This window comes from Pholis gunnellus, assembly GCF_910591455.1.
Source record: "Pholis gunnellus genome assembly, chromosome: 2".
Lineage (NCBI taxonomy): Eukaryota > Metazoa > Chordata > Actinopteri > Perciformes > Pholidae > Pholis > Pholis gunnellus.
The window spans coordinates 10,818,076-10,832,227 of NC_136536.1; the positions used below are offsets into that span (position 1 = coordinate 10,818,076).

General features: G+C 38.3%; 1 protein-coding gene across 1 annotated transcript in view; it reads right to left on the reverse strand.

Moving 5' to 3' along the window:
* Nucleotides 1-4,770: 4,770 nt before the first annotated feature.
* The window catches only part of oprl1 (opiate receptor-like 1), a gene marked incomplete at both ends in the record, with an annotated part of 63,143 nt that continues 53,761 nt past the window's right edge, over nt 4,771-14,152 (reverse strand). Inside the window, one exon of the mRNA XM_079172405.1 lies at nt 4,771-5,315. Coding sequence (XP_079028531.1) covers nt 4,771-5,315 — 545 coding nt within the window. The remainder of the gene's footprint in view (nt 5,316-14,152) is intronic.

The window sequence follows — 14,152 nt, forward strand, 5'->3', positions numbered from 1 at the left end:
TAAGATTTTCTGTCATCATTTAACTGCTTTTGTGTAACTAGAAAAAGAACAAGCTTGCATTTTCAGTCATGGTGGAGATTCATTTGTATGTGACCTCTATATGATGAAGTGAGATCAATACTATGACATTCACTGGCAAGTAATTAATGGTAGAATGCAATATTTGTAGCATAATGTAGTAATCGTGGTCTCTGCGTCGTGCACCTTTGAATTTCTGTAACTAGGCGCTTCCTGCATGCGCAGTCAAAGCTTCTCAGACATGACTCTCACAAACAATTTACTCATAAAAGCACTAATTCAATTACAACGGTCAATCCGTTTTTAAATACAATAGAAACCAAAGTCTAAAAAAATCTTCATTTGAGTATATAAAGTAGTCTATGAATATGAGATACGAGTTTACAGTTAGTTACAATTTTATTCTTGTCATTGAGGAGGTTGGTCTATGGCGTTTTGCCGGTTACACTCGTTGTTTTCTTACTTCTTCATAGTACTTTTTTGTTCGTACGCCCTCTGGAGTTTCACAGAATACTGCAACGAGCGGCGCATTGAGCACAAACGACATCTGTTACATTTTTGTAGGTGTGCTTTACCATCGCACACAAAGGTAAGAACCAAAGTGACAGCATGCGGTTTTATTGTAAAAAGTTTCAGGAAGAAGAAAAAAAACACACTTTCCTAAAATGCCAAAAGGGTCAATGACACTACATTTAACACTGATCTTTTAGCAATTAGTAATAAAGTAGTTACACCCTCAATGGCTAAAGACAGCTATTCTAAGAAATATAAACTGAAAATTGAATTGTTCTCTGGCTTGATGGCTTCTGTCTTCAGAAGCTTTATGAATACAGGTCTGGACAAGTATAAACTAACAGCAAAGCACCAGTAAAAACTAGAACACATTTTATCCAGCCAGAGAGCGAGTTTCAGTTAGCAGACTTCACTTGATAGTTAAGGCAATGTAAGTTCATAGAATGGTTCCTCTCAAACAAAAGAAGATTATTTAGGATTTATATATGCTGCAAAGAGTAACTGCAGGAAAGAAATTGGTTTGCACATAACTTAAACAATACAATCGACAGCAAATCCACAAACCTTGGTGACAGGAAATGGTGTCATCTTTCTATCGTGAAATTCATCAAAATATAAACATTTTTAAAAACAAACGAACAAAAAAACATTTTAAATTAAAAGTAAGGACATCTGAACCAATCAGAAATTACCAAATGATATGAAGAGTTACAAATTGAAAAAATTAAAGGGGACACCAACCCTAAAACAGAATCCACATGTTAATTAACCCTTAAGGCCTGAGCAGTTTAACCGCTATCTGGCTCACTAGAGCTGCAGCCAAACATTTTATTATCCAAAGTGTGTAACTGCAATAAAGGGAAATTTAATTTCAATTTGTTTAATCCCTCAAAGCAAACAATGATTTTAACAAACAAAGAATTCAAATGAATACCAAAATTGGCCATAATCTTAAATATACAGTAGACTCAGACATTGAAATAGAACCAGTTTCTGGAGTGAAACTATTGACTGTTCATGAGTAGCTGATTTTATTTAAGGACCGATAACCAAAACTGATTTATGGATTAAGCTATGAATCAGAAAATGCAACCAACATTTCAACTTTTTTTTTGTATCTTTATGTTAAAGTCAAACAGTGAGATAATTTTATATTTGTAATGAACATTAACAGGAAAATGTGTAAAGCCTTTTTCCTAACATTTTGCAAACATTTAGTAAAAATATGTAAGGTAGGTAGGTGGTTTTTGGTCATCACAATAGGGCTCATATAAAAACTGCTACAAATAGAACTATGAAAAAGCCACAGTTAGACTTATGTGAGAGACACATTTCCAGTTAAGAACAGACATAAATCATAATATATTCATCATTCCATCATAATGGTTCATATTTTTCATAACTGTCTATTTCTTTCAGTTCAAGTATCAAGTGTCCCAGAAGATGTCCAACAGATAGAATACTGCATCTAGTCGAATGCTGTCAGTATTATTTCCCAAACTGTACAGGAAAATAAGAATACCTGATGTGGTTTCTGTTTCGGAGTTGATTTCCACTTTAAGACACGAGGAAGAGAGAGAGCCCCTTTGTCCCTTGAAGTGGGGTCAAAGCACTGTGACCCCGATATTCTGCTTTGCCACTGTGGTGCTGGGAGTCAAAATGAAAATCTCATAGCACTCTTTCCCAACCACACCCAATGTCATTGTCCCCACCTCAAAATATCTCAAACCCAGAGTTCACCGCCAACATTCCCAACCTTGTCTTGGAACCCCATCAGTTTCACCTCTGATTTCCCAAACCTGACAGCAGCTACAGACCTGGGAAAAAAAAACGCACACCCATGGGTATGATTTTCAAAGCTGATTATATTCCCTCTGTATGTAGGGGTCATGGGAAATTAAAACGCAAGCTGCAAGCATGCTTATAGTATTTCAACAGGGTATTTCAGATTGTATCATAACTGTTTTTAGAGAAATATCTGATATTCTCATTATTACATCAGACATTTCCTTTCTACAGTGGGTCAGATTAAATGGCTGTTGTCAAATAGATAAACAGTGAACAGTGTTAGCTAGTTACCGACTGAGCCCGTAATAGATCATAAGGGCTGGATATAGTTTGTTATTGTTTGTTTTGCTGCCCCAAATCTTCTGGCATTGTTGTATTAATCAGCATTTGCTGTAAGGAATGAAATATTAAGGATTGCAACATTACGTTGGTTTCTGTTTGTGCTCAAACAAAATACAAAGATTCAAAATTAGGATTCAATAAGAGCTAGAATTAGTAAGCAGAATCCAAACATATCAAGTATAAATGACAGGCAGCCCTACTTATCATCATTACTAGCAAACGTTCATGTTTCTTTTGTTTTTTTTCAACTAACTGTGGAAATGTTGGCTCAACTCCACTGCAGTGTGGTGAATGACTCGGGTAGTTAGCTATCAGGTGTAGAGTAATGTCTATTTCCTTGTATTCATTTTTAAACATATTGTTTTGAAAAGTTTCACAAGAGATGTTTGGTTCAATTGTAAATATCTTGTAAGTGTGTTTCAAAAAATTAGGATTGTTTTTCAATTTTCATTACAATTAAGAACCAATTCATTACAACTAATCTCATAATTGTTATTTGACAACTTCTGCATTTCAGATTTGCTTGAAACAAATATTTGAAACAGCTTTTATCAATAATTTTTTTTCCCCCAGGTCATGTATATAAAATAAGAAAGATTATGTTTGTGGCAAAAATTTGCAAGTCCTATGTGCAAAATTGATATGGGTACCTACCCTTAGACAAGCTAATTTACATTTCATTTGTGGACACACCACGGAGAGGCACTGTCATTTATCTTATGTAGCAAGAACAAGAAAAATGATTAATACCCAGGCTGGGCTTGTCCCAAACACTGATTTTGTTGTTCCCTTTTTGCTGTTTTTTCAGATTACAATACCACCAGTTTTCCCCAGCCCCAAACTCCTAAATTCCCCACACCCCACAGGTGATCATAGTAAGTTTAAAAAAACCCACAAAAACTCTCAGAAACTTGCTTGACAGGGTTTCTCGGGCTTGATTTGCTTCAGAACACATTGAGAAATGTTGCCCCTACGAGAAATAACATTCATGTGACCCATTCAGGGTCCATAGACACTGTTTAAGAAATATTGTTCAAGAGCAGCTTGCAGCACATAGTTCTTTTTCTTATGCCAGCTGTTGTTTTACATCCAACTTCATGTCTAAAGGCTGAAATATAACATCATACTTTAATTGCCCAGTCCTTATAAGGGCCTACAGCAGCATATTACCATTATCTAGAGCCATCTTTAGAGAAACCAATATATACCCCGTACTGGGATGAGTGTGGAACACAGGACGTTGGTAATTCTGAAACATCAACGGATAAAGATACAATTAACTTTAATGAAAGTGTTTATTCTCTATTTCACAGTTCCAGAAAGCCTAAGTCTTCCTTGGCTTCTTCAGTATGTGGTCCTTGCCGCCAGATAGCCAAGATCTGTGCTTCCAATGTTGTGTATATTATATATATACCATATATATATATATGGTGTGTAAGCACCAAGTAGGGCATTGTGTTTTTTTGTTTTTTTGGTATATGCACCCACTCTATTTTATCTATAATATGGTCTCTACAAATGTCTCTCCCCAACCTCTGTCTTCTCATACCCAAGTACAGAGTCAGGCATCGTTCTAGAGATGCAGCAACAGACACCAGACTCAGGCTTTTTTTTGGAGCTGAAGTGTCAAATAACGGTTTTACCTCTTTTGTGTTTACGTCCACCAAGATAGTTGAATCACCAAGATAGTTGGATGAAAGTCTTACTTTCCAAAATATCTGACTGCCTCAGTGGAGTTAGGACCATTGTCATGCCTTGATCCAGGATCCAGAATGGTCTGAACTGCTCCCATATCTGGCACTATCTCCTTCCTAGATGTCCACACCCATCCCACCAAAGCGTTCAACGTATTCAATTTCCCTCCACCCATATACTATAAGCACGATATGTTTATCATCCTTATCTGTGTTCCTAAATTCTTTTCCTTTCAACCCCATCCTCTTCTTCGCCCTCCCCCCCGCCCCAAGCCAGTCTTCTAGTTGGGGGGCGGGGGGGCTCGTGCCGCTAGAGAGCTGTAATCTGAGTCAATTCTGTGTTGGAGTTCCCTGTCCCCTGGTTCTCTTCCCTCTGTTTGTGGTCTACCCCAACCAAGGGGAGCTCCACGCCTAGTCATGCTGGATTAGACGTCCCTCCTCCTGACCCCCTGCCATCAGCCTTGCAGCTGTAAGCAGCCGCCACCTCCCTAGCAATGCTCCTCATCCTGCCCGACTGTTGGGTGTCGAGGCGGAATGGGGAGGGTTTGCAGAACTCCCGGAAGCAGCGCTTGAAGTTCTCATCCAGGAAGGCATAGAGGACAGGATTCAAACTGCTGTTGACGTAGCCCAGCGCGATGCAGAAGTGCATCAGGACCAGTGTGAACAAGCTGCTCAGGTTGAAGCCCAGGGACTGAGCCAGGACCATTATCTGGATAGGTGTCCAACAGACGACAAATGCTGCCACCACCACCAGGACCATCCTGGTGATGCGCCGCAGGTTGCGGTCTTTTTCCTTGGAGCCAGACAAGATGCGAACGTTGCGCAGGCGCTTGACCATCAGGCTGTAGCAGATGCTGATGATAGCAACGGGGATGAGGAAGGAGAAGAGGAAGATACAGGTACCGAAGACAGGATCCCAGTGGGTCCTTGGTTCAGGTAAAACTATGATGCACTCAACGCCTAGATGTATTGGAGAAGAGGAGGAGAAGAAAAGAGATGAAATAAAAAAGTTAAATATGTGGTGAGAAAAGAAAGTGTAATTGCAGACTGAACATGTAGGGTACAGCCTTGTAGCAACAGACTAAGTCCAGGATGTCTTTAGTTTGCATAAATACTGAAAGAAGGGAGAAACTGCTAGTATTGCTCTCTTAAAAGTGAAACAAATACTATCAATCATATAATCGGTTCCACTGGAGCTAATTATTGAGCAGTCACTGACCAATAAAGCTGTGGTGACTCCTGGATCGTCTTGCTAGTTATCAAAACAGCTGTAACAAATCTGGTCCCTATACTTCTTGTCTGTGTGATAAGCTAGACAAAGTATTGATGCAGAGGAAATTCATATCTGTTTTCTAATGTGACTGATTAGTATTTAGACAAATAAACCTTTTTCCACACACTTAAACCAGGATAAAGCCTACTTTGTTTATTACAGGGGGACAATGTGGATGTTGTCTGAATAATAATTGTTCATTAAAAATGCAAATTACTAATGTAGATTAGGCAGTGATACTAATAATAGAAGACAGGCATGCATAATTACAGAGAATAAAAACTAATTTGCATCTATAGTAGGCTCTGATTATATAGGTACATAGAAGCAGTATGTGGTAGGATAAATTAACTATGATAGGAGAGTCAGTTTTCACATCGGTTTACTCATCATCATCATCATCAATTCAATTAATGATGGGAGAATACATTTTACAACATGTGTACAAAAACACATCTGTGCTTTCAGCCTAAATCATAACGGAGAACAGCATCCCAGTCCTCCTGATCAGACTGAATAAATTCACCTTGTTTACCCAAATTAAACTCAGCTGTTGGGTTTGGAAACTGTAAGGTAATCCTCTTATCATGCAGGAAGCAGAGGATCACAAATTAAAGAGAAAATATAAAGTTGGCTCTTGAACAGCAGTGTGCGAAAGCTACAAAATAAACAGTAAGCCTTTTCACCTCCAGATAATAGCTTAGATTAGCTCTTTGGGATACAATGAACCTGAAAAATACATATGCTCACTCTAACTAGTTTTGGACAATTTGAAATTTTGACCAGATGATGGTGCTAGATAAATAGTTAAGGTTTCACCAAAGTGATTACAGTTAATCCCAAGGAGGGCATGAATGTATGTAACAAATTTGCTGATAGCAAGGTTATAAACAGAATTGTTTTTTAAATTCATTCTCACTTACAATACAACGAAGTTTGATAAATTTACAGATTTGAAATACTAGTCATCTTGGGTTATCATTTCATAACTTTAACAATCTTACATTGATTTTTTCATGTAAAAATGTGTCACATTGGTAACATTTTACATTGTTCAAATTTAAGTATTAGACTTTCATGGCTGGATACAATTTTGTAAAAGTTGTGTTTTGACAAAAATTAAAACAAACAAATTAAACAAACGGATATTCTGGCACTTCTTCAAAATCTTCCATTTGGAATTTATAAGCATTAAAGCATTGAACTGCCTCCAGCAGCAAATTAATACTGTCTTCCTCAGTGAGCCACGTGTAATGAGACAAAGAAAAGAAAATCTCACGTACATTCTTATTTTTTGACAATCCATTCGTCAAAGAAACAAAAAATGGTCCAAACAACTATTTATTACACTTTAGACATGTTCTGGTTCTGAGATATCCGCCACTAGACACATTTTATGTTTCAACCACAACTCTGAAGTGAGCAGAGGTAAAAGAAACGTTTTATTTTTTTCCTGAGGTTGTTTGCAAGGCCAAGAAATCAATTACCAAAAACAATTTAAGCAATGAGGCTTATAAGTATAGCAGGGTGTTGAGAGCTCTTCAACCACTCTCTGTGTGTCTTCTAGTTACTGTGATTATAATAATTATCCTGCTCTAAGAAGTGTGTCTTAAATCAATTTTACAATCCCTCATGAGTACAACTTCCAATTAATCATTGTACCACTTGAAGCAATGCTACCATATCTACAATTAGCTGTGATGGTTTCCATATTTTGAAGTATTAAAGGTGCTAAACTCCAAATTCAGAGCATATCTATTATTGCGGGATTACCTCCACAAGGCTCTTACTTAACGTGGCGACAGCTGAGACGGCAGCTAGCCATTAATGATGCTAGCAGTTAATCGTGCTAGCAGTTGATCGTGCTAGCAGCGCTAAATGTGTAAACAATGGCAATAGTGCTGACACAGCCAACAGTGTTCATAAGGGGAAACCAGAGGGTGGCTGTTACGCTTCTGCTAGGACGCTGTTGGTCGCGACGGCGTTAGCAGCGGGTGTGCACACACTGTTGGACCAGCTACGTAAACAAAGCACAGAGAAACTTGGATTACAACACACACAGACAGAAAGTGGTTCTCTACTCAGGATGCCATTACTACATCTTAAATATTTGTTTGCTGCGATATTAATGCTCTGAATTTGGAATGCTCTGAATTTAGCACCTTTAATCAATAAATTAAATGGTATTTTTGTCTTGTTTTTCCCCCCACCAAAGACACAAGTAACTTCTCATACTTACGATGTAGTGTTTCTGGCTATAAAAGAAACATAAATGCAGTATCGTGTTTTGAGTTGAATCTTTGAACTGTGTTTGCACCGGTAAGATAACAGGACGTACCTACACACACAGCAGAATAGACTGCATAAATACTCGAGAGAGATAGATCAAACAAATAGGAATAGGAACTGCTGAAAGAAAAAGTTGATCTATTATTCCAATTGGTGGATGCTTTTATCTGCTGCATCTCGCAGGGCCATGAGTGTGCAGGATTTATAGTGTGTGGGTGTTCCCAGTAAAAATGGAAGCCGTAGCCTCCACTCCATTACTGCCACGTTCCAGCCATTGATCAAAAGCACAGTGAAAGGCTGTGTGAAAGGACAGGAATAGTAATAACTTGCAAGGCAGTGAAGTTTATGTGTTTTATAAAAATGGCTGTAAATGTCTATCTGATCTTAAACCTAAAGGAAAGCAGCACCAACAAATATAATAATGGTATTCATCCCTGTGGGTCAGAGGGCATGCCGACATGTTATAAGTAGAATATAAGAAAAGCAAAGTTGCCGCTCCATTTTTAATCCATTCAACAATTTTGTTTTCTGGTGTTGTTTCTACAAGGGGATGCTAACGTGACCAGATCCTCTTCTTATTTCTACCTTCATTTCATCTTCCCCTTCTCACCTGTCTTGATCTTCAGGAAACTGCTTCCTCTTTGTCTCTTTCCCTCCATTCTTCAGACTTTGCTGACATTTCTGACAGCAAAGTCAGACTAAAGACTCAAGTGACTAAAGAGTGACTTACAACTCATGTGACTAGCAAGTGCATATTGAGTCACGTGACTGACTTGACACAATACGTTGTCTTCGATTTACAAAACCTGTGTTTTTAATGAAATAATGACAAGATAAAATCTTATATAAAATAAGTACTGTTTTGGCAAGACTACATATATGCAATATAATCAGGGACAGGACTAAAGAAATACATGACCAAATTAAGAGATAAACCATATTGACTAAGAGTAATGACTAAAAGTTGACCAAAATGTTTTGCTGACTAAAACTGGACTAAAACTAGGAAGCATTTCTCTCAAAAGAAAATATTTTACAGACATTTTCCACCTCAATGAAACTTGAAATCCCAGCCAACCAGTGGGAGTAAGTTATTCAGCCAAAAAGGACATGATCCCTCACTGGCTTACCAACCAAACATGTCTTTAGAGCGGTTGGTAGGTACTCTTTTGATTGACATTCAGTGTCAATCAACAATCACCTCTGTGTGTAAAACACTTAATTCTGAAAAGGTGCTACCATTTACTAAGCATTTACAAAGTGACTCAATGTTTCACGGAGACATTTTAGTGACAAAAAGAAAAGAAACAACTTGAAAGTAATTGTAGACTGTGTAAAGTGATCAAGAGCACGAATGGTTAGGGTCTGGATAAGTGTACGCAACTGAAACACTTGGCATAAGGTTAGGGAAAGATCGTGGTTTTGGTTTATCAGAAAGCAAACCCAACAGGTCTGTGGCAGGGGGAAAGCTTTGGTCTCCAGCTTGGAAATCATTCTACATTCTTATCCACCACCCATACCTCCATACCCATATCAAGGGCCCAACCCGTCCCCAATGTTGTCACTGGACACACATGATGTGTTCCAGATTAATTCCTAGGATACTGGACTGTGCTAGAAGAATGTTTAGAGTGCATTGAATTTGGTTTGTAGGAAACATCTCCCAAACTACTTTTTGGTTGTTGTTTCCACCAAATCATTTATTTTAAAGAAATCAATGCATTAGGATGAAACTGAAAAATCCCAATTGTAGAACAATAATGAAACAATGATCTCAAAGGACATACTATACATGAATATTGTAACCGGCCACATGACTAACAGCTATACGTGTAGGCCTTCTCCATCTCCAGAGAATAACATTCATATTGAAAGATTATAGAACAAGATTTAAATCAAAACCCCAAACTTTCAATAAAGACAGTAGTCCCCTGCGAGATGTTTGTTTGTCTTTTTTTTTAAACTTTCAATTAAAATTGCTAACTTTTTCATCATGCCTACTGTTTTTCTGCCTACATTATCTCTGTCATCAGTTCCCTCCATAACTTTATTTATTCCTGTCGTTTTTCATATATAACCAAGGATGTGTGTCCCATCCTGGTTTCCATTTCACAGTTGGTGATTCTCCACCTCTGCTATAATTTTTCTCATTTATCACTTCTTTTCTCTCTTTTGCGTTTAACGTACCGTTATTTTTTGTTTTACTCCAGCTTGGATCATCTTTTTGGCTGTCTTACTTTCCTCGCTTCCTGTTTTATTTCTCGTTTAGTTCTATCTCTGTTCATCTATTTCATTTATTCTCTTGTTGATATTTTTTCTCTCATCTTTTGGACCTCTTTTCTAGCTTTCTCTTCTCCTCTTTATGGATTTCTCTTCCTTCCCTTACCTTTTATTCTCTGAAGAACATAACTTTCTCCAATTATCTGCTCTCTGGCTTTTTTATTCTCCCTCTCTCTTATTGTTAATCTCCTGTGCCCTTTCCCTCTTTCATTTTTAATCAGAGTTTAACAGCAGTCTCCTATCTTTTTCCCTTCTTTAATTTTTTTCTCACTCATCATTTCTTCCTTTTCTTTCCTCTCCTCCCCCTTTATCTTCCATTTTTCTACCTGAGGACAATAGCTGTGGTCTGGTGGGGGTCTTCTGATTGGATCCTGCCGCCCTCTCACTTGAAAACACAGAAGCTTGTTACGTCAGTTAAGCAGCTGCCCCAGTAACTGCTGAGTCCTAACATTCCGATGCAATTTTTGATATTTTACCACAAGAGAAGTTCATGGACTTCATGGTCTGTTTTCCACAAGGAAACAAACTGTCACTATGAGAAATGATAAAGAAAATACAGTATGGTCATGATTATACAATCCTACTGCTAATCTACTACAAGCTAACCCTTTACAAAAGTTAAACCACAAATGACAAACACATACAACTTCTCAATTCTACTTTCTTGTTGAGATATTGCTCTATGAAACAAAAATGTCAACTTCACTGTAGCGCTCTATTAAAAGTCTGGGGATTATCATTATAACTTGTAGTCGGAAGCATGACGTAATCGAGACATAAGCACCGCGTAAATTTGTGTGATTCAAATAGATCTGTGCAGATAATGCCTCGCTAAACGCGATTAAAATAGACTTGAAGCATTAAAACACAGTGGTTAGTATGGATTGACAAATTGATTAAAATAGGTGCGTAATTGTTCCATGATACGCACATGTGGAGACGTCTAAAATGCTTCCAAAAGCGCCTCCTTTAAGGATTGGCTATATGTCATTAGTATTCATCCTCTTGACCATGAATGTCTGTACAAAATGTCATGTCATCTGATTCTAACAAGTATTGCCATAAAGTATTTCTGGCATCAATTTGAGCTCTGGTAATATGTGATGGGCAATTGTGATGGGATACCAGTTTTCCATTGCTCATAAGTATTTCCTGGGCTACATAGCACTGTGGCTCTGTTCTCAGACGGGTATTTGAAGTGAACTGTTCTTATTTTCTCCTCTTGCCCCTCTCCTCCCCCTGCTTTTAAGAGAAAAGGACATCCTATGTTGCCATTATTTAGGCCTAGAGCAATGGTAACTGAAGTTGTTTTTCAGACAAGAGATAAAATAGGTTTTTCCAGTGCCAAATAAAAAAAAAGGCCAAGGACAGACATAAACAGAAAGTGCATTTGTATAGGCTGTGTTCATGAGTCTCAGGCATGTACAAAATAAGCCTGAAGCCAGTTGTTTATATGTGAACCTATCACATATAAAGTGTATCTCTGTGGCTTCCAGCTGTGTCAGCTTCTTAAGCTCCTGGTTGACAAATGGCTCCGACAGTTGCTAAGCTGGGCTTCAACATGAGCCATGTTTGCTCTCGTTGACCTGCTCTTGCATGCAGACCTTGCAGCTCTAGATGGTTGTTGTCTCGACTCAAGGAAGTTTAGTACAACCACTTCTTTATAGTTAACCACAGGTTTCATAAAGATACATTGAAGACATGTTCATGTCACCTGGACTGGAATTTGCTCCACAACACACCAGCTCTCTATGACTGTTAGCTCTGTGTTCATTTCACAGTTTGTGAGAGGAAGAAGAGTTTTGATTGTCTTTCACTACATGTACTTTGACACTGATCCAGATGAAAACTTTAATTTTCTATGATTAAACATGTAGAGGTTTATGCAGCCTTGATGGAATTTTGTGCGATTTCTAGTCCACTATCCGGTTTGACAATTCCTAAAATCAGAGCCCAGACGGTAACCGCAACCAGAATTAACGAGACAATTTGAAAATAAAAGCTGTGTCGATAGCCTTCATAATCTGTTAATGCGTGTGTGGGAACTATTAGCATGTTTTGTCCTGTGTATGACATTTGCATGTCTACAGGTCATCACACCGTAGCTTCAGGCAAAACATATGGGGTTAAAAAAGATGTTGCATGACTGTTAGCTGCAAGCTGTTAGTGTGTGTGTGTGTGCGTGTCAGTGCGATTCAGACACTTCCATGCATGTGTGTATCCATGGGCAAGTCTGCCTTCTCAATTTGTCTATTCTGAGTTAGTGTGTGTGTGTGTGTGTGTGTGTGTGTGTGTGTCCTTGGGCAATGCAGCACTTGTCATAAAAAGTTTTATCAGGTTGTGTCAGCAATGGAGGGGGCACATAACTCTATTATACACACACACACACACACACACATTCCAAATGGTATTTCTCAGTTACAGTTCTCTTTCATCACTTTACCTTGTTGATAAAGTTATCTCTGCACTTGATAATAATGAATTTACTTGTAGTATTTTCATAGACCTTTCAAAAGCCTTTGATGCAGTAAACCATGATATTTTATTGGAAAAGTTGCATAAATGAAAAAGGAATTTGACTCCAACGTGAGTCAAACTCCTTGTAAACCTGGCCAATAAAGCTGATTCTGATAAATGTGGTTTCAATAATATTACATACAAATGGTTAAAAAATGATGTCTCCAAAAGAAGACAGTTTGTTTGGGTTAAGGGTTGTTATTCCAACAAAGCCAGACTAATATGTGGGGTTCCACAGGGGCCCATTATTATTCCTCTTTTTGTTGAGCAACCTTGGTACCAACAGCACATTATACATTATGTGCTTCGCTAGTCTCTATTGAAAAGAAAACAACGTTTTAAAGATGGTTAAAAGGTGTGGCTGAGAGATCTTTCAAAGCGACACTCAATACCCTGACTCTGTGGAGGACGTGTTTATTCCATTCCCAAAACTGAAAACGAATTGTCTGATGGTAAGAGTTAATTTGCTGGGTGCGGTAGACCTCACCATCAGCTGAAAAGAAACAACATCACCAAGGTTAACCTCGTCTGTTCAAAGCTTACTTTACCAATAGAGTCACATTACATTGGTGTCACAATCTTTACATTGCATATAGTCACATCTTAAGTTAGCTTATGGTAGCAAAACGCTGGCTAACTAAAGAATAGCTAATGCTACATCAAGAAGAGATGTCCTAATGTCAGATCACTAACGTCAGCAAGGTTCAGTTCCTTTCTAAGATGATCATGATAATATTTCTTTAGATATACAGGAAGTCAAACACCCCAATGGGTAAAAGTCCACGTCCATGCTGTGGGCTTCTTGAAGGTATATTGCCTGATGCCCAAAATCAAATACACACTGCGGCACCAGGCTTAACGAAACCATATAGCCGGCGTTGCCATGCCTCTTTTTATCAAGCTTGTCTGACCTGAAAACAGTACGGGGCGCGGGACTTTGGATCTATCAATTGACCATTTAAAGCTATATGTTCGAGCGAGCTCTGGAATAATCCGAGCAGCAACAGAGGCACGCATGTGATGTAATCAAGGTAAACACAGTGGACATCTGTGTGTAATGACACTGCGTTCTGGTGTGGCTTATCTCCAGTCAAAGGTGTTGATAAGGCAGATTTAATAACACACGTGTCTTGCTGCCTTCAGATAGCTGCATGCATTTAATGAACTGAGCAGGAGTTTAGGGTGCAGAGTAATAGTGTTGGAAATTACCACAGTGCACACTTTTATGAATATGACTGGATGTTACTGGATATCTGATAGTTAAACAGCTCATGAATGAACCTGTGATTGTGCCTATGAAGGAAACGGGTGATGCCGATCAGCTAATACAAGCTGCATGCTATGCGCCATGTGACATCTAATACAAAGCCAGGAATATCTGTCGATCTGTATAGCCTTCTCATGTCTCAAGAGCAATTTATCTGATCGACTTCACACT